At 38.8% G+C, this 21887-nt stretch overlaps 1 protein-coding gene across 1 annotated transcript in view; it reads right to left on the minus strand.

Moving 5' to 3' along the window:
* Positions 1–2646: 2646 nt before the first annotated feature.
* The window catches only part of Ripply1 (ripply transcriptional repressor 1), a 34036-nt gene continuing 14795 nt past the window's right edge, over positions 2647–21887 (minus strand). Inside the window, exon 4 of the mRNA XM_087196721.1 lies at positions 2647–21843. Coding sequence (XP_087052847.1) covers positions 21624–21843 — 220 coding nt within the window. The 3' untranslated portion in view covers positions 2647–21623. The remainder of the gene's footprint in view (positions 21844–21887) is intronic.

The following is a 21887-nucleotide window of genomic DNA, read 5'->3' on the forward strand; positions in this document are numbered from 1 at the left end:
AGAATGAATTCACTGGGCACGACAAGAAATTAAATGTAAAGTGGGAGAGTACAACAAAAAGCAAAAGTCATGACAAGGATAAGTCAATATTTATCAGTTATAACCATCAATGTTAATGGTCTGAATTCACCAATCAAAAGAAATAGACTGGCAGAATGGGTCAAGAAGCAAAATCCAACAATATGCTGCATACAAGAAGCACACTCAATTCAAAAATAAACTCATAGACTGAAAGTTAAAGGGTGGAAAACAATACTCCATGTGACTGGAACCTGAAAAAAGCAGGAGTAGCTATCCTCTTTGCAGATCAAGTGGATTTGAAACCAAAATCTGAAACACTTCTGGTCCCAAGAATTTCAGATAAGGGATAGTCAACTTGTATGTACAAATCTATTGTGAACACGTGTTTTCATTCCTCTTAAGTAAAAACTTAAGAACAGAACTGTTGGTTCTTAATAATACAATAATTTCTATATTGTTTTCCAAAATGGTTTTATCATTTTACATTCACAGTAGCAGCATTCGAAAATTCTAACAGGTTCACACCTAAGCTGACATCTGTTCTTTTAAAACGTTTAACTTCATCTCCCTGATGAGTATATAATACGATCTTGTTATTGTACTGATTAGTATTTTTCTGATTCTAGTGTTGCACACCTTTCCTTGTGCTGTACTGGCTATTATCTTCTTGTGTCCACTTTTTCATCAGGTTGTCTATTACTGAGCTGTAAGAGTTCTTTATTCTGGCCATAGGTTATATGTATTATAAATATAGTCTGTTTAAGGACTACTTTTCATTTTCATAACGATGTCATTTAAAGTTCTAAATTTTGATGGCATGTCATTTATCAATTTTTTTCTTTTATACATAATGTTTTTTGTATTCTAGGAAATTCTTGCCTACCCTAAATTCATGAACATTTTCCCTTATAATTTCTTCTAAAATGTTATAGTTTTAGTCTTTCATATTTAGGTTCACAGATCCTTTCAAGTTATCTTTATGTATGGAAATGAAGGGTTGAGGTTAATTTTTTACATACAGATCCCAGGTGTTCTAATACCATTTGCTGAAAACACTCTTTTCCTCTGCTCTTTGAGTTTAGTTTATGTTCTATAAAATGTTAATGTTAAATAATCTTTCAAAAGTCAGTGGACCATATATGTGTGGTTCTATTTCCAGATTTTCTGTTTTATTCCAATGATCTATAGGTCTTTCCTTACACCAACACTGCCTTGATTACTGTAGCTTTAGAGGAAGTCCTAAAATTAGGTAATACAGGCCAAGGATTTAGCTCAGTGGTTCCACTGCCTGCCTTGCAAGTGCAAGGTCCTGAGTTGGATCCTGGTACCAAAAAAAAAAAAAAAAAAATTAGGTAATAAGTGTCTTCCAACACTGTTTTTTTTTTCTTTTTTTTTTTTTTACTTCTCTAGGTCCTTCATACTCCCACATAACTTTTAAATTTTAGTATAGTCTCATTTGACCCAGCTATTCCCCTGCTGGGTATCTTCCCAAAGAATTAAAAGAATCATACCACAGTGATATATGTGCACCCATGTTCATAGCAGCACAATTTGTAAAACTTGGGAGCAGCCCAAATTCCCATCAACTGGAGACTGGATAAAGAAAATGTGATTTTTTAAATAAAATCTAGTATTACTCAGCCATAAAAAATGAGAAACTAAAAGTGTAAAGAAGGACTAAAAGGTATAATAGATAATGTGAAATAGGAAGAAAAGGGGCAAAGGGGAAGGAGGAGTGGGAGGGGTAGGAGAAAGGAAAGAAGGGAATGGAATTAATGTGAGAAAATAAAAAAATGGAAAGAAAGTCTTCGTAAATAGGGAGGGATGGAGGGGTTGAAGGGAGGACAAGGGAAGGGGGAAAAATAAGAACCAAGAGAGATTATGTAAAGGTGCAAATTTCCAGTGATGAATGTCATTATATTGTATACCTAGAATGTAACAATAAAATAAAAAACAAACTGAAGTTAGCTATTGCTCTCTTCCGTGTAGACTAGTAATTCTCAGAGGCCCAGGGTAATTGTTCCTCTTGTCTCCCAAGACCTGAATGAACACATTGATTTATTTAGAATAGGGGCCAGGGATTTAGCTCAGTGGTTCCGGTACCTGCCTCGCAAGTGCAAGGTCCCGAGTTTGATCCCTGGTACCAAAAAAAAGAACATTTAAAATAAAGTGATTAAATTATTTTTTTTTCTCAATACCAAGGATTGAATTCAGGACCTTGAGCTTGCGAGGCAACCATGGTATCACTGAGCTAAATCCCTGGCATTAAAGTGATTAAATTCTGAATATCATTTTTTGTCTGACCACTAATTTGTAAAGTAACAAAAAAATTTGAAAACTAAAACAGGGCTGAAATTGGCATCCAGAAATTTTCTATTCCTCCTCCTTTCAATCTTCTCCATATTTTTTTCCCTTTAGCAATTTTCAGTAGGAAAAAAAACCTTATTTTTAATTTTTTTTTTTTTGTACCGGGGGATCGAACTCAGGACCTTGTGCTTTCGAGGCAGGCACGGCGCCACTGAGCTGAATCCCCAGCCCTATTTTTAATTTATTTTAATTGACAATAATTATGTTCATCTACGGGATACAATGTAATGTTTTCATAGACCGGTATATATACAGTGTAGAATGATTAAATCATACTAATAACATACTACCTTAAACACTTATTTTTGCTCTGAGGAAAATTAAAAATGTACTCTTTTAGCAATTTTGAAATATACAAAATTGTTATTAACAATGTTCCTCATGCTGTACAGTAGATCAGTAAAACATTCTTCCTGTTTAACTGACTTTCTACCCTTTGACTCGCTTGTCTTTCCACATTTCCTCCTTCACTCACCCACCCCCAGCCCCTGGCAGCCCAAGTGCTTCTGGATGTGAGCTTCCTGTTCTTTAACCTTACAAATCTTTAGGAAAACTACAAACCATTCTATCTCAACTTATTTGAGTTTGACTTTTTAAATTCTACATATAAATAAGATCTTTCAGTACTTGTTTATCTGTGCCTGACCATTTCACTTAGCGTAATGTCCTCTAGGCTCATCCATGTTGTCACTAAGACAGAATTTCCTTTTTAATATGGCTGAATAGTATTCCATTGTATATATGTGTCACATTTTCTTTATCCATTCATCAGTTCATGGGCACTTAGGTTGCTTACATATCTTGGCTGTGGAAAAATTTGTACATCCTCATGAATGATACTGCAGTGAAAATGAGAGTACACATGTCTTTGACATTCTGACTTCAATTCTTTTGGATATGTAATCAGCAGTGAGATTACTGGATTATACAGCAATTCTTATTTAGTTGTTTTTTTTTTTGAGCAACCACTATGCTGTTTTCTATGACTATACTAATTTACATTCCCCACCAACTGAACAAGTGTTCCCTTTTCTCCACATCCTTGCCAACAGTTGTTATTTTTAAGCTTTTTCATAACAGCCAATTTCACAATATCTCATTGTGGTTTTAATTTGTATTTTACAGCTAAATACTGTTCTTGAACATTTTTTCATTGTGTTGACCATTTATGTATTTTTTTTAAAAGAAATGTCTCTTTTCATCCTTTGCCCATTGCTGTGGTCTGAAATGTTTGTATACCCCCTCATCACATTTATATGCTAAAACCTAATTTCCAATGCAATACTGTTAAGATGTGGATTAGGAGTTGATTGTATCACATGGAGGATACTGGGGATTCAATCCAGGCCCTTCACACTGACCTACATATTCAGCCCTTTTTATATTTTTTATTTTGAGACATGGTTTTGCTAAGTCACTGAGTAGCCCAGGCTGCACTCAAACTTCCCATATACTAACTTTATACAAGAGGTTTAAGAAGACTTGTTTATCTTTTCTGCTACTGTATTTAAATACTCAGCAAGAAGTTATCATCTATGAAACAGAATTTGAGCCCTTACCAGATTCTGAATCTGCTTGCACCTTGGTCTTGGACTTCCGAGCGTCCAGAACAATGAGCAATAAATTGTTTGTAAATCACTCAGTCTAAGGTATTATTTTGTGGTAGCAGCCCAAATAGATGCACACTCATTTTTTAAACAGATTATTTGTTGTCTTGCTAATGAGTTTTGAGGTTCCTTATTCTATATATTCTGGATATTTGACCCTTATCAGGTGAATAGTTTGCAAATATTTTTCTTTCTCTTCTTTTCTTTTTTTTGGGGGGGTGGGTACTGGGGATCCAACTCAGGACCTTGCACTTTCGAGGCAGGCAGCGGAACCACTGAGCTAAATCCCCAGCTGCAAATATTTTTCTTAATCCATGGATTATTTCTTCATTCTGTTGGTTGTTTCCTTTGCTGTGCAGAAGCTTTTAGTTTAACACAATCCCATGTGCATATTTTTGCTTTTGTTGCCCGTGCTTTGGGGTTCATATCCAAGAAATGATTGCCCAAACCAACTTCATGGAGTTTTTTCCCGTTTTCATTTAGTAGCCTTATAGTTTCCAGTCTTACATTTAAGTCTTTATCCACTTTGAGGTGATTTTTTTATAGTGTGAGATAAAGATCCAATTTCTGCTTTTTGTCTTTTGTTTTTGTTTTTGTTTGGTTGGTTTGAGTTTGGGTTTTTTGTTTTTTGGTGGTGGTACTGTAGATTGGACCCAAGGCCTTCACATTGAGTTAGATTCCCAGGTCTTTTGTTTTCTATTTTGAAATAAGGTCTTCCTAAATCCCTAAATTGCCCAAACTGGGCCTGAACTTGCAATTCTCCTGCTTTCACCCTCCCAGAGTGCTGGAATTTCAGGTATTCGCCACCATGCTTGGCTCAATTTATTCCTTTTTTTTTTTTTTTTTTTTGGTACCAGGGATCGAACTCGGGTACTTGCGCTTGCAGAGCAGGCAGCGGAACCACTGAACTAAATCCCCGGCCCTCAATTTATTCTTTTACGTGTGGATATTGTCTTCCCAATACCATTTATTGAAAAGACTTATCTTTGTTGAAACTAATGAGTTTATTTCTGGAAATAACCTTATTTTAAAAGTTCTTTAAGGAAAGAACTGCCATAACTTCCCTTGGTGTGTATCTGTGAGGAATGGTCCTTTCTGCCCAAAAGTTATGTACTTCCAGCATCTACTTTTCAGTGTTAAGTTCTCATTCTGATTTAATTAGACAAAAATTCATGCCCAAAGTTGGGCACATTGGCGCAAATCTGTGGAAGCTGAGGCAGGAAGATCACTGAGAGTTCAAGGCCAGCCTGAACTGCCTAGCAAGACCCTGTCTCAAAACAAAACAAAACAAAAATTCAATGCTGATAATCATTTTTTCTTCAAATTTATTAAAATTTTTGAATAATAAAAACAAGACAAATATTTTTGAAAGGGCAAAGCTATAGTAAGAGAGAATAGGTCAGGGACTGTTAGGGAGTTCGGGCAAGGGAGGATGTAACTAAAAAAAAAACAGCACAAGGGAGTTTTACTAGGTGATAGAACTCTTCCATATCTTGGCTGTGGTAGAGATTGCAGGAATCTGTACTTGTGTTAAAACTCAGAATTGCACACCAGATGAAAAGGTCAATTTTACAGTATGATAATTTAAAAAGAAAAAATTTGTAAAAACTTTTTACTACATAGGGTATATTTGGAAAGAAACATAAGATGCATATTAGAGTGATTTCCTCTAAGGGCAACTGAATTCCTGGAGAATGGGGTTTGGAGAAATATCTGTTCCTTGTTCATCTTGTGTGTTATAGCATTTTTAAGTAAATTATTTTACTATAAATACCATGTTAGATGAATTCTCATCAAGTGAGCATACCTATGCAACCCACCACTCAGAGCACAATATAGAGCCCCCTCCTGCACCCTAATTCCTATCCCTTTCCCTTCTCCCCAGAGATAACCACCGTCCTAAGTCCTAAATTCACAAAATAGTTTTGCCTTTTTAAAGCTATGACATGGTACGTGTTCTTTGTGTCTTGCTTCTTTAACTCAACATTATGCTTGTGGGGTACATTCATATTGTGTTTCAGAAGCCTACTGCCTTTTATTGTGATGTGATAGTTCATTGCATGGATATAATAGAAGTGTTTTTCCCATTCTGTTGGTGGAAATTTGGATTATTTCCAATTTGGGGTTATTGTAAATATTGTGGCTGTGAACTATTTTTTTTTTTTTTTTGAGATAGGATCTCACTATGTCCTGGGTGGCCTGAAACTCACTTTGCAGTTCAGGCTGGCCTTTAACTTGTGATTCTCTTACCTCAGGATTTTGAGTGCTGGGATAACAGGCATGTGTCACCAAATCTGGCTTATGGCTATGAACATTCTTGTATTTGTCTTTTCATGCCCATATTTATGCATTTATTTTGGGTATTATTTCTCTAGAAGTGGAATTACTAGGTCATATGATAACTTTGTGTTTAATATTTTGAGGCACTGCCAAATTGTTCTTCAAGGTGGCTGCATTATTTTACATTCCTAGCTGCAGTATATGAAGTTTCCCCTTTCTCTGCATCCTTGCTAGCATTTGTTATAGTGTCTGCCTTTTTATGATAGCCATCATAGTGGGTATGTAGTAATACTTCATTGTGGTTTTGAATTATATTTCACTAATTTTTAATTATGTTAACATCTTTTTATGTTCTTGTTAGTGGCTTGGGATGAATTGTGTCCCACTCAAATTCATATACAGTGGACCCTTGACTTACAAACTCAACTTGTTCGAGAGGGCTGGTTGTAATTCAAGTTGGTCAATTGCCTTCAAGTCTCTCTCCTGTATAATTTTAGACCACACTTTCTTCCAGGCAGATCTCAGTGTCCTTAGAGAGACATTGGCCCAGGATTTCTCAATTAACCCCACACAGGAAAAGATGTTGTAATGTTCCTTCCAGAACTCTTTAAGGGTTAAATCTGTATCTGAGACCATCTGGAAGCACAAGTGGCTGGCATTTAGGTCATAACTCAAGACTTTGGTCGTAAGTTAAAACTAAAATTCCAAAAGAAAAAACAAAACAACTAAAATTCTGGTCGTAACCCAAGTTGTTCATATGTCAGGCTGGTTGTAACTTGAGGGTCCACTGGTCACAACCTATAATATCTCACAATGTGACCATATTTGGAGATAAAACCATTAAAGAGGAGATTGAAATAAAATGAGGCCATTAGGTTGTAGTCTTAATTCAATACAAATGATGTCCTTATAAGAGAGAAAGCAGTACCAGGGGCACATGTACACAGAGGGGTGACCATGTGAAGAGGAAATAACAAGGAAGCTATCTACAAGTCAAGGAGATTGGCCTCAGAATGAAACCAATACTGTTGATACTTTGAACCTGGCCTCCAGCCTCCAGAACTGTGAGAAAATAAATGTCTGTTGTTTAAGACCCCTAGTCTGTGGTATTTTGTTAAGGCATCCCGAGTAATTGAACTCAGCTAATGATGTTGAACATCTTTTCATGTGTTTATTTGCCATTTGTATATCCTCTTGACTAAAATGTCTATTCATATCTTTTTTTCTAATTGAATTGCATATGTTCTAATTGAATTGCACAGTTGAGTTTTGAATAATTTATGTCCTAGGTATGAGACCTTTGTCAGCTAGGGAGTTTACAAGTATTTTCCCCCAGTCTGTAGCATATCTTTTCATCTAATTCAAAGGATCTTTCACAATGCACAAGTTTTTAATTTTGATGAGGTCCAATTTATCAATTCTTCCTTTATAATATGATTTTGGTGTGAAATCTTAGAACTCTTTGTCCACTTGCAAATCCCACAAATTTTCTGCTGTGGGTTTTCCTAAAAGTTTTAAAATTTTGTTTATTTATGATCCATTTTGAGTTAGCTTTTTTTTCTTTTCTTTTTTTTTTTGGTCCTGGGGATCGAACTCAGGACCTTGCACTTGCAAGGCAGGCAGCAGAAACACTGAGCTAAATCCCCAGCCCTGCTGAGTTAGCTTTTTTTATTTTCTCTCTCTTTTTTTTTTTTTTTGCGGTACCAGGGTTCAAACTCAAGACCTTGCACTTGCAAGGCAGGTGGAGAGCCACTGATCTAAATCTCCAGTCCTTTTTTATTTCTTTTTTAAAATCACAGACAAAATTGTATGTATTTATTGTATACATGTTTTGAATATACACATATATATAAATCCACTCTCTTAGTATTTTTCAAGAATATGTTGTTAGTAACTGAAGTCACATGTTGTACAATAGATCTTTTAAACTTATTTCTCATATCTAACTGAAATTTTGTGTCATCTGATCAGCATTTCTTCTATTTATTCCCCCACCACCAACCATCCCAGCCCCTGATTGCCACTACTCTACTTCTATGAGATTGCCTTTATAGGAATTGAAATCATTATGTTGAGAAACATCTGCATTCCCATGTTCATTGTAGCATTAGTCACAATAGCCTAGAAATGGAAACAACCTAAGTATCCATCAACAGATGAATGGCTAGAGAAAATGTACATATACACAATAAAATACTATTCAGTCTTTTAAAAAGTAAAAAGCTTGCCATTTGCAACAACGTGGATGAACTTGAAAGTCGGTAACAGAAATAACCCAGACATAGAGAGGCAAGCACTGTATGATCTCAGTATGGGGAATCTAAAATAGCTAATATCATTTTGACTTAATTTTTTTATAAAGTATGAGGTTTAATTCAAGGTGATGTTTTGTTTTGTTTTGTTTTGTTTTTGGCTTCTGCCTGTCTACTTGTTCCAGCACGATTTTTTGAAAAGGCTAGTTTTCTCCTTAGAATTGCTTTTGTTTCTTTGATGACAATCAATTTGATACATGTATGTGGGTGTATTCGCCTTAATTTTTCAAAGATTTTTTTTTGTTGGATACCAAGTTCTAAATTACTTTTTGTTGTTTGTTGTTTTCTGGCATTTTGAAAAGATTATCCCATTGTTTTCAGCTTCTATTGGTTTTGTTAAGCTATCGATTTTGTTTTTGCTCTTTTGAAGTTAATATGTCTATTTTTCTCTGTCTTGCTTCTTAATTTAAAAGTCTAAAAACAATGTAAGCCCCTTACAGAACATTTGGGGAAAAAGATAAAATAAAGTAAAAACACATCTAATGCTACCACTCCAACATAATCACTTGTAGATACTGTATTTGTAAGCATTTAAAATGTTTTGAATTCTTTAATCCTTTGCCCATATCTCTTTTCTTAATCCTACTGTCTTCTATCTGGTTTCAGTTGTGATGTCACCAACTGCATGCAGTTTTCTTTGGATTCACAAAAGTAGATGTAATGAAATATTGCAAAATCTACATTTATGATTCTTGCCTTCTATTGTGATAGGAAGAGCAACATTCTCCTTTCTACTAACTCCTCATGGGCCCACATATGGTTTTGTGTATATCTAAGAAAGGAAGCATATGTGAAAAGTATGTAATACATTACATAAAGACTAGTATCTGTATCTCCACACAGAAATTTCTTGAAAAGAAACTGTCCTACATCTGATAATTTTATTTTTATTCCTAAGACTCCCTTCATTTGACTTTTTATGTTTCAACAAACATTTGGTCGGTTGAAATTTCTTGTACCATTTTTAGTGTTGTTCTTGTGTGTGTGGTAATTCTTTTATGGGCTATTTGTTTTGGGGGTTTTTTGGTTCTTTTTTTATTAAATTCTTTTATTGGTACATTGTAGGTATACAACACAATTACATTTCTCATTGAGAATTGTACCTTTACATAATGCATCTTGGTTCTTATTTTTTCCCCATTCCTAGCCCTCCCTTCACCCCCTCCACCCTTCCCTATTTGCAAAGACTTTATTTCCATTTTTTATGGGCTATTTGTTTTTCCACCACTTTAGAGAAACATCTGAAAAATTCCTGGTCTTTTTTGGGGGGTGGTTAATAGTATGAATCTTTAAAGTGGTTTCTAGAAAAAGAATCCATTTCCCTAATATCCTGAGTGCTTTCAGAGAGACCTAAAATGTTCATTTTACTCAAATGCACAGCCAGCCTAATTTGGAGTAATAACATGAACTGCAGAGTTTGTAAGCCATTGCTATTGGGAACCACGAAATGTCACCGCTCCCAGAAACTTGAGGAGAGCTACTGGTCCCACATTCACAATTTCACATACAGAACATCTTGGACAGCTTCTCCAAGTTGATTAGGAAATGGAATATCCAAGAAATATGGGCAGTGGGACCAGGGATTTGGTTCATTGGCACCGTGCCTGCCTCACAAGTGCAAGGTCTTGAGTTCAATCTCTGGTACCAAAAAAAAATAAGCAATATGGGCAGACAAACAAAGAGAAACTGAAATATTTCAGCTGCCTTTAAGAGTGAAGGCATGGGCCAGGGATTTAGCTCAGTGGTTCCGCCACCTGCCTTGCAAGCGCAAGGACCCAAGTTCGATCCCTGGTACCAAAAAAAAAAAAAAAAGAGTGAAGGCCTGAGCCTTAACTTCTCTAGCAATTTACTTGAATGGCTTTTATGGCAGACCTACTAGGATTTGTCCCAAAACTTTCTGGGGTTTGTGTCTGTTTTAAAAGGCTATTGTGCTGAGCTTCCTTTCATACTCCTTATTAAAATACAACTTTATATAATCTTTTACAGTTTGCAGAGTGGTTTCATCATATACAATCACTAGTCACCCAAACCTTATTCTCAACAAACTTATGAAGTTGGTAGGCTAAAGACTGTCCCCATTTTAGAGAAGGATAGTAAATCCTTTGTCTAAGATACTGCAGATAATAAGTGACAACACCAGAACACATACCCAAGTAAAGACTGCTGATGGCCTGTATTTTTTCTTCCCACCACACTGCCCTCATCTCCAAAAATATAAAATATCTGTTAGTGAAATTTGCTAAGTCTACAAAGAATGACTTTTTTTAAACCTTTATTACATATGGGAATTATCAACAGTTTTAAGGAACATTTTGGTAATTAAACAAGGTTGTGTTTCAGCAAGGAAAATTTTCACTCTTAGCCCAAGGCAAAGTGACTACTCCCAGGATAACAATTTCATTACAAGGATGTCCGTGGAAATGCCACACAAAACTGGAAGCTTAATATAGAATTTGAATTTAATGCCAGGCACAGAAAGACAAATACCTGATGTTCTCATATGTGGAGGTTGATGCAAAAAGTTGATATGGAAGTACAATAAAACCTTGTATTGAGAGTAATTTGTTCTGCATGTGTTCTACAAGACAAGCAAACATTTCTAATAAATTTTAATTTGATGAACAAGCATTGTCTTGCAATATAAGTAGTATGTGAAAGTTATCCTACATAATAACCCTCCTCTCTCTTGTGTCCCTCACACCAGCCATGAAGGTTTTCAAAGGTAAGTGCAGGTTAATTTGGTTTTTTTTTTATTTTTCTATATATTTTGTATTTTCCTTATTATTTTGTATTATATTATAATCATTTTTATATAAATATTTTTGAATCGTGGAATGAACCATCTGAGTTTCCATTATTTCTTATGGGAAATTCACTTTGATATACAAGTGCTTTGGATTACAGCATGTTTCTGGACTGAATTATGCTTGCAAGCCAAGGTTTTACTATGTTGAATACAGTGGTTACTAGAGGCTGAGAAAGGTGTGGGGGAATGAAGAGAGAATGATTAAGGGGTACTGGGGTACACTTGGGTAGGAGAATAACTTCTAATGTTCTATAACAGTAGGATAACTATGGTTGACAACAATTAATTGAGTATTTTAAAATAGCTAATAGGATTTTGAATGTTCCCAACACAAAGAAAGGGTATATGTCTGAAGTGCCAATTACCCTGATCCAATCATTTGTTATATACATGTATTTAAATGCCACAGTACATTCTATAAATATGTACAATTACTGTGTCAATTAAAAAACATATGCTTTTTAAAAGAATTTGAATTTAAATTGAATGTCTTCCCCAGGTCCTCAGGAGTCAGTGGAAGATCAAGAAATTGAACATGTGTCACCTTTCTGCCCAGTGTAGATACAGCCTCTACCCCTAGGCAAATCTTCTTAGGTGTTATGAGTTCAAGAAGGAGTTTTCATACCTGAATCATTTCACTCACCCTTCTCCTCAAGGCTTTCCATCAAGGAAGCAATCACAAAATAGTAAGGAAATTTTTAATAAAATTTGATTTGAGAATTCAGTGTAAGTTTGATAACTTCATCCTCCCCTCTTTCTATCCCTGTTTCTGGTTTAAAAAGTGGATTGGAAAATGAAGCTTAGGACTACTCCCCTTACTCTGACTCTGAGAGGCTAAGGTCTTCAGAACAAATTTATCCTGGCCTAGTAATCTAGCAACAAGTGGTATGGACTACTCACAGATATTCATCATTTTTCACTGTGATAGTTTTGCTCACTGGTAACATGTGGCCCAGTGATTGATCTCAGACCAGTTAGATTAGTAACTCCTATGTAGAAAAACTAAAGAAGGGGCATGTTAGTATAAGTCACCTAAAATTACACTTGACAGTTTTTGCTCTCCACCATGAACCAAAGCTGAAGCACAGAGAGAAGGTTAAAAATATTCTGCTTCCCTAACATTAGAGAGGGAGTACACTTGCTGTTCCCATATGCCTATCAAGGAGGGGTGGATTTCAATGCTGGCTCCTTCTCTTGAGTTGCCATGGTAATGAAAGAATGAAGAACAAGTGACAGAAGAAAGGGAAATTCAGTGCCACCTGGAGATCCAAAACCCCAGGAGAAAGTAATGAGCTTCCTCTCTGAGCAGAACCAAGCTTGTCAAGGCTTCAGTGTCACATGGGGACTAGGGAGGGGGGTCTTTGGGCTCAATGATTTATCTCAGGAGTGCGGGGGTTGTTGCCAATATATAAGAATGAGAGGAGTCAGTCTCTGGCACTGACAGTCAAGCTTGCATCCTTTGCCTCCAGAGTCATATCAAGTGACACAGAGAGCTTTGAGTTGTTATACTGATTCCTTCAGTGCCTGCAAACATATGCTGTCATCTGGACCCATGTTGATGACACACATCAACACTTCCCAGTCTTTGGAATTACCAGAGACAAGTTGCCCTTTTGAGACCCAGACAGTTATGTCCAGCATGAAATGATTGGCTAAATCAAGCTGGCTGTGAGTACAGCTACTTTCTCAGTAATTCACTCAACTTGGCTCAGGAAGTAATGTTCACCACCTCAAACCTCTCATCTAACTTTTGATTGTATTCTTGTCATGTTTGTGAGATGTGGCTATTTTGGGTCACCAGTCTTAGCCACACACAGCCAGTTTCTTTCAGGTAAAGAATCATAACCTTGGCCTAACCTTGGCCTCAGTAAAAGCAGGAAATGGGTTATTCAGAGTGCAGTAATGTGACACTACTCAGCCATAAAAAATGAGAGATTAGAGACATGTATAAATGGATGCACATTGAGGCGATACTCTTAAGTGAAATAAATAGGACACACGTGTAAATACTGAATAGTTTCTCTAGTGTGAGAAACTGAAAGTATAAATAAGGATTAAAAGGTATAATAGATAATGCGAAATAGGAAGAAAAGGGGCAAAGGGGAAGGGGAATTGGGGTAGGGGAAAGGATAGAAGGGAATGGAATTAATATGACAAAATGAAAAAATGGAAACAAAGTCTTTGTAAATAGGAAGGGATGGAGGGGTTGAAGGGAGGGCAGGGGAAGGGGGAAAAAATAAGAACCAAGAGAGATTATGTAAAGGTGCAAATTTTCAATGATGAATGTCATTGTATTGTGTGCCTAAAACGTACCAATAAAATAAAATTTAAAAAAGAAAAAAAGGTAAGCCATGCTCTGGGTTACAGATGCTTAACATTTAGCCAGAGCACAAGGTCCTGGGTGATTACAAAGACTGGTGGAAAGCACTGAGTTCAACATGAATATTTTAGGTTTAAATTCTGATTCCTGCACTGACTTACTGGACAACCCCAAGCAAATCGTTTTCTGTCTCATCATACTCAATTTCCTTACAGAGTATTAAAAGAATCAAATGAAATCATGGATGTTAATTTTCTTTAAAATGCAAAAACTACCTAGTCCCTATGTAAAGAAAGCTTGTTAACATTCACAGGAGATTGAAGGACAAATATATGCAGCCTAATATTCTTAAAGGTATACATGGAAAAAAGCAAGTATCTCAGTCTATCGCTGGATAGGGTCAGAGAAAGTCCCCCAAAGAGGAAATGGAGACCTCAATCCAGCCACAGGATAAGTGAAAAAGAATTTGCAAGACACATCAGTGAGAGGTATCAAGAAATTTACTAGGCAGAATTTTTAAAAGTGCACACTCAGAGAGAAGAGAGTGTTGAACCCTCAAAGGAGAGGTACATTATGGTCTGGAGTTGGAGTTTTTATATGATCTTAGGGGTGTCTTCAAGATGGATGATTTAGGACATGTATCCCTACTGTCTGTCAGGCCACCTATTTGGTAGTTAGGTTAGAATGTAAACCATTTGCATGTATTTGAAATTTAGAAATATGTTATCCATTTAATAGTGCTGCTTTCTTGAGGATGGAGGTCTGTGGGAGGTAAAGCAATTTACAGGTGAAAAGTATAGGCCCCAAAGTGCAGGCTTATTTTATCTTTAAGACTCTTAGAAAAAAAAATTGGGGGGAGGGGGAGCAGTTCCTGAAAGGGAAAAGACATTGTAACCTTGAGTAAGTTTTGGGTCCTGAAGCTGCAGTTTTTCCTAAAAGTATAATTTTAAAATTGCAATATTCCTTGTCTCCTTTTTTACCTATCTTTATTTTTTATCCTACCTGAAGCCCATGTCTGGTCCAAAAGCCTTAGAAAAGTGTTGACACTGCCTCCCTTGGAGGAAGACAGTGTGTTTGGGGCCACCAGGGACCTAATAGAACTAAATGGGAAAGTCAGGGGTGTCAAGATGTGACTACTAATATGACAGCATGTGGCACAAACAGAACAACTATATATATATTCCACTTGTGTCCAAATATATAAACATAATGTGCCAAGTACTCTGCTAAGCCTTTTACAGGTATTATCTGATTTTAACTTACAATAACCCTGTGAAATTATTACTATTCCTATTTTATAGATGAGTAAGCCAAGGCTTAGAGGCTAATTTTCTCATGAACATTTAAATGGCAAGAAGGAGAACCAGTATTTGAACCCAGATTTAGTTTGATTCCAGAACCTATCCAAGTAACCACCAGGAACTAAACTTTTCTGCCCAGAGTCCTCTGAATGCATGGGCCTCCTGATCCCAAGCTAGTGCCGTAAATTTAGATCTCAGCCACTAGAGAGTGCTGCCTCTCCTGCTGTTAGTTTAATTCCTGGGGACTTTGAGCTGGCTGTTCTCTCCTTGAGAAGGAAAACTGACTGAAGATCCCAGGGCCAAATTCCAGCTGGATTCTTGGGTTCTCTCTTCTTTCAATTCACACTTGAGCTGAAGCCTCAGGTATCACCAATGACAGGAACAGAAGTGCCTTTGTGTGACAGTTTACATGCTTCTCCTGTAGGCTATAGGAGACCAGGGGAAGCTGCCTGCCTTCAGGGCTTGTCCAAGAATAAGGAGAAGGACAGGAGGAACCTAGTAGGTAAGAGGCAGAACTCTGTAGTTAACACTGTCCTACTTTTCCCCCAGCTGCCCCACTGTGTGATTGAACCCCAGCTTCCTGTCTGTAAACAAGAGGATAACCTTCACCACCCTGCTGGGATAGGGGACACTCGTTCTAAATAAAGCGTGTGGGACACCCAGCACTAGACTGGCACATCAAGGAAGAGCCAGCAATGAGAAGCTCCTCTCACCAGGTCCACACTTTACAGCCAGAGGGAAGCCTAGGCAGCCAAGGCCCAGTCCACTCTGAAGCACTGCAGTGTTGAGGGGCAGGAGCACGACTGCTTTATCACCTCCTTGCTGGGGAAGCCCTGTGCCCAAAGCCCAGGTTCTGTGAAAGCCCACCTCTCCCCAGCAGGAAGCCCCCAGACATCCCTTCCCTTGGTGACACCTTTCAGTAGCCTTCAGCTTTTCCTGGCCTCTGGCTCAAAGTTCTTCATATACTTTAACTCAGTACCCTCTAGGCAGAATTTAAATTTTTTCTTCTTTGCCCTCCCACAGATTTAATCCTCACCAAGCTCTGCTGATTCCACTTCCTGAAGGCTCTAGTCAGAGAGCCCTGAATCCTGGCTCTGTCACTTACCATTGGTATAATCACTGGCAAGTGCTGTCATCTCTCAAATCTTGGCCCAGCCATTTATTAACTGTGTGACTTTGAGTAGATTTCTTGAATCTCTCTGAACCTATCAAAGTAGTATAATGATAATACATATAGGCTGTTGAAGGATTAAATGAGGTAATATATGCGAAGAGCCTGGCATTTAGAAGGCACCACAGATTACTGACTGTATGGTTTGGGGCAAATTTAAAAAAAAAAACAACACTCTTGCCAGGCATGGTGGTGCCTGCCTGTAATCCCAGCACTTGGGAGACTGAGTGGGATGATCACCACGAGTTTGATGCCAACCTGGGCTACAGGATGATTTCAAGGCCAGTCTGAACTGCATAGCAAGACACTGTCTCAAAACAACAACAACAACAACAACGACAACGGATAAAACATTCCAAGTCTCAATTTCCCTAACTCTATCTATCTGTACTTCAGGGTTGTTGTATTAGAGTTAATCCACATAAAGTTTCTGGTTGTGCTCCTAGGCCATAGCAAGAATTCCAGAATTATCAGCTATTCTTTTTATTTTTATTTTTTGGTATCAGGGATCAAACTCAGGACCTTGCGCTTGCCAGGCAGGGGCAGTGCCACTGAACTACATCCCCGGCCCCATATCAGCTATTCTCTTATCTTAGTCATGCTATTGCCTGTTCCTCTCTGGACAGGGAAAGCCCCCTCTCCACCCTAGTTAGTATCACCACCTCCTATACACTCACCCCCAACTATGCCTTTGTGGTTATCAAGTGGAGAGGCATTTTACCTCCTTTCCTTTCCAGTCCCTTGTAAAATGGTGGCCTCACCTCACTGTTTGAGCTCTCAGGGTCAGGGTGTTGATAACTCTTTTTCATTTAATCCTACCTAGTAAGGCTTATAGCAATCTCCATGCAAGTGAACAAATTCAAGTACAAAATGAAAGAATCTGACCACTGCCATCCTGATCAGAGACCCCTCTAAACGCCCCCTCCCAGCACAGCTGCACCTGGGGACTCAACATGATCAGCCCTCCTACTGATAGTAGACACTACTCCTGTGCTTTCCCAAGCCTTGTTCTTGGGCAGCCATTATTGCTTGTGCTCTCAAAAGCCTTGTTCTCAGCAGGGAGCCACAACCCCCCTCACTGAACTACTGTTTCCCCATGACCCTACAAAAGACCCCATAGTCTGTACGAGAGCAGTTAGTCTGGTCTCTAGTGCCAGAATGGTCCCTCTCAGGTTTCTTCTGAAATAAACCTGTCCTGTTGAGCTCATACCTCTGTTTCTTCTTTTCCTTTTTCCTAACACAAAAACTTGCTAACTCTTAGCTTTCTCACTCATAAATGAGGATAATAATTGCGCTTATCTCCTGGGATGGTTGTGATTACAGTGTCATAGATAATGGGTGTAGTAAGTTCCTGGCAAAGAGTGAATATTGTAACCACCACTTACTGAGCAATTGCTCTTTGCTGTTTTGTTTTGTCTTTTTTTTGTTTTGTCTTTTTTTTGTTTTGTCTTCTTTCTTTGTTTTGTCTTTTGTAATGCTGGGGATCAAACCCAGGGCCTCAGGCATGCTAGGCAAGTTCTGTACTATTTCCCTCTTTGCTAGGTTTTTATACCTGGGTTTGTGAACTTGCTGTAAACCTTATCAGTTGGGAGTAAACCGAAATCACAGTAACCAACACCAGGCCCCATACAGGTCAAAAAATGAACTCAGGCCACATAACAACTTGTTTGGGAGGATTGGCCACTCTTTCACAACAGGAGACTGGGGAGGAAATGAGACAACAGGTCTACTCACTAGATACCTATACAGGTACAGTTGTGGGGAAGGGCTTAAAAATAGGGATCAGTAACACCCACTGGTGCAGGCAGGGGGCTTTCCACATCCAGATGCAGACCATAGACAACTATTTTAATAAGCATGCACACAGTGAAGCAGAGGCACGATATACTAAAGAACTACAGAGAGTGTAGTGAGATCACTAAAAGGCAGAAAGCTGACCTGAACACTGAAAGGGACTGGGCCAATGAATAGTCAGCATGTGGCAGATAGGAATTTTGAACCTAGGTTCATCTGCTTCCAAAGCCCATACTATTAATCAATGTAGTAGTTATACCTAGCATATAGCAGATACTCAATATGTTCAATGAAGGAGTTAACACGGCTGCCTCTTCCTGGAAGTTTTCTTCCTCTATCTGTATCTATGCCCATTCTTCAAGGCCCAGCTCAAATGCATCCTATCTCTCAACAGATGTACCCTTTCCTTACTACTAGCAGGTAGGAAAAACAGGAGGCACTGAGAGCTGGGATGGGGAAGTGTCGAGGCACAAGGATGGCATAGCCTGGTGAAGCTGGAGGAAGAACTCTGGGTTTTGCTTAGAGATTTTTCTCCTCAGCTTGAACCCTGGAGTTAAAATTGCTACAAGGACTGGATATGCCCATAATAAAATAACTCACACTGGACTCTGATTAGTCAGAACAGTAGATTCCAATCACTTAGCAACTGGGGTAGGGGTAGGAGTTGGAAGCCATTTCAAGAGAGGGGACTGGGAGAAAAGTGAGATAAAATGTCTGCCCAGTAAACAACAGCACAAGTGCAGTAAGGAGGAGTGGTGGGGGAGTGAGAAGAGCTCATTCTAAGTTAAGAATCACTGCTCCGTAGGTTTTAGGGTCTTTAAACCCCTGAGGATTTAAAAATTTGTAATTCTATGCTATATAATACTTTAAAACCAAGGATATTGAGATTCCAAGGATTTTAAATCCTTATAATCTGTGCTATAAAAGGACTGAAACAATTTTTGAGCTGTGAAATGCTGGAAGCTTAGGACCCAAAACAAGGATTTTAAATGGAACACTGGACATGTTAAAATTCTAATTAATCCTCCAAATCATTCTTGATTTAACCCTTGGGACAGTGGTTTCCAAATTGTCCTTCTCAAAGTCTGGGGATTTCTGATGGTACCACACAAAAGAGTGTGGAGAGAGTTGACTTACAGGGGAGAGGATACCAGGGGAGAGATTCTGGTTCTGCCGTTTTGGACTACTATTTGAATGTAGAGTGGTACAGAAGACACACAAGGGCTCTGTTGTTGGTATTTTGAATTTTTTTGGGGGGGGGCGGTGATCAAACTCGGGACCTTGCACTTGCGAGGCAGGCAGCGGCACCACTGAGCTAAATCCCCAGCCCCTAATTTTTTTTTAAATGGAGATAAATATTGCAAAGATGCTTTGACTGGAACCATCCAGGGAGATCAGGTAGAGATGGCTGATAGGTCATCCATTAGTTTAATAAAGTAGTCGTTGCTGACTCCAGTCTATAAGCTTATTTATTTTATAAAATCTATAATAGCTACCACAACTACTATTATTGTGACTACTATTATTGAGTGGTTTTATTATATGCCAGGGCCAAAGAGATGAGCTCAATGGATAAGTAACTTGCCCAAGGTCATACAGCTAGCACATGGTAGCACTTCATTTACAAGCAGAAACAGAATGGATTAAAGGAATTAAAGTGGTCAAAGATCAACTGCTTGGCAATCTTAATTAAGGATCAAGGTTAAATTTTGACCAATAGATGGCACCAGTGGGTGAGCTTGGTAGCCTGCTCAACGATGTGTCTAATTTGGGAAGTCCCAGCTAGGGACTCAGGACTCACAACTGAAACAGTTTGTCTCAAGTTGAGAGACAAAGGAAAGAAGAAGCCATCATTTGCTCTTCAATAAGTTGATATTACCCTATCCCCTTTGTAGGTAAGCAAAGACACAGGGAAGTGGGCAAGTGAAGGAACAGTAGTGATTTTGCCAAGAGCTTCTTTGAGAATCAAGAATTCTTTCCTTCAACATTTCCTGAGTACCTGCTTTGTGCCTGGCAATGTACTGTGCTTTGAAGTCATATAGGGATATCAAACACAACTCCATTTTCCTGCATAGGAAAGGAGGCAGATGCTATGGTAGAGGAGTACTGGATGTGTGAGGGCACCCAGTCTGGATTTGGAGGCATGGAAAGGCTTCCCACAGGGTATGAGCTAGTCTTATTGGGTGAATGGGAGTTTAAGAGGCATGCCAACATGGAAAGGTGTTCCAGACAGAGGTTTAAAGCCACAGAAGTATTACAAAGCAAGCCATATTCAAGAAGAGGCAATGTAAATTTCAAATGCTAAGGAATGATTCCAAAGAGAAAGGTAAGAATGAGATGATTAGAAGGCCTAGAATATCACAGTAAGTATTAGACTTGTGAATATATAGCACTGTGTGTGTGGGGGGGGTACATACATGGATTTTTCTGGGTACAGAAGCTGTAGATTCTCAAGGGATTCTGTGATAAAAATAAACAAATAAAAAAAACAAAACGAACAAACCACAAAGCTAGCTGATGGTGAGTCAAGGGCATGACCTGGTCTGATCTGGTATCCAGTGTAAAAGACAAATTGCAAAAAGACATGCTGCAGGCAAGAAAACTAGTTGAAGAGTAATTGGGGCCTGAGCTGTGGTGGATACAAAGGGCACTGAGGAAATAAAATTAACAGGATTTAGTAGCCCCTCCAACCCCTCCTTGTATGTACACAGCCAGTTTCAAGGCTCAAAGAAGACTATACCTCTCACCTTCTCCTCAATCCCCAAACCCTACTCCCAACTTTTGAGAGGCCCTTTGGGGGCCTTTTTGTTCCCTTTCTAAGCTGTCCTTGAAGCTTAATCAAGCCTGATTTCACAAGTTGACAGACAGTGCCTGGCTTCATACTGGGTCCCTAGCTCTTCATCCCTGATAGAGAAAAATCTGTAAATTGGCCTCAGGTAGAACAATGAATTGCCCTCGAACTGGTCTCTGCCTCTTTGCCCATGGCTTCACTACATGGGCAGAGTTCTGTTAAGAAATCAGCACAGTTCCAAGAAAAAGGCAAACATCATCCAGTTTATTTTTCTCTTGATTCATCTTATGCCAACACATAGAATTCAATGGATAACAAGCAAAATGAAGGAGGGGGACAGAGCAAGCTGATTCTCTAGATGCCTCCTTCCTTCCCTGCAAGACCCATGAGAAAAGCAACCCAACTTTGATTTGATCTGGCATAGTTGTTCCTGGAGGTGAAGCCAGAAGCACAGCTTTCCACATGGTGACCAAATTATGTGTCCACTTCAGAAGGCTTCCTATGTGCATGATGGAGGGGACTTGGGGTGGGTGGGGTGGGGAGTGATAGTAGGGGTGGCCTCAGAGTTCCCTGAGGTGTGACTGCTTCCCTCTAAATGGTCACACCCTGTCCTGCTCTGCTTCCTGGGTGCTTCAGAAAGCTTGTCTTCCTTCCTCTAGAGCTCCTAGGACCCTTCCACTATTGGCACAAGAGCAACCCAAACAATCAGATGCTAGAGGACTGGGCTCACAGGTCAATCAGGTAAGCCACATGAGCTGGATGCAGCTTGAAGACCTAGTTTTCAGTCAAGAAAGCTGCACCTTGAAACTCTTAGACAATCAATGCCCTTGAAAACTTGCCAGTCAGACTGTGGCTACTTCAGTTTTGGACAGGTCAGGGATGGGGAACAGAGATGAGCTGTGGCCCTGTGTGGTATGGACCCTGGTCCTTTCACATGCCCTTCTGACCTCTTTTCATTGGCCTCCTCTTTCTCTTCATCATCCTCCCCCTCTTCTTCCTCTTCACTGTTGGAGTCCTCATACAGGTTGATGGTGGCCTGGACAGGGAAGTTCTGCAATAAAATCTCCCCAGCACTGTACAAGTAGTCAAAGGAGCAGTATTTAGGTCAGAAGAGCCT

This window comes from Heterocephalus glaber, unplaced genomic scaffold (assembly GCF_053883595.1).
Source record: "Heterocephalus glaber isolate CG9 unplaced genomic scaffold, H.glaber_assembly_v1.0 deba00001613, whole genome shotgun sequence".
Lineage (NCBI taxonomy): Eukaryota > Metazoa > Chordata > Mammalia > Rodentia > Bathyergidae > Heterocephalus > Heterocephalus glaber.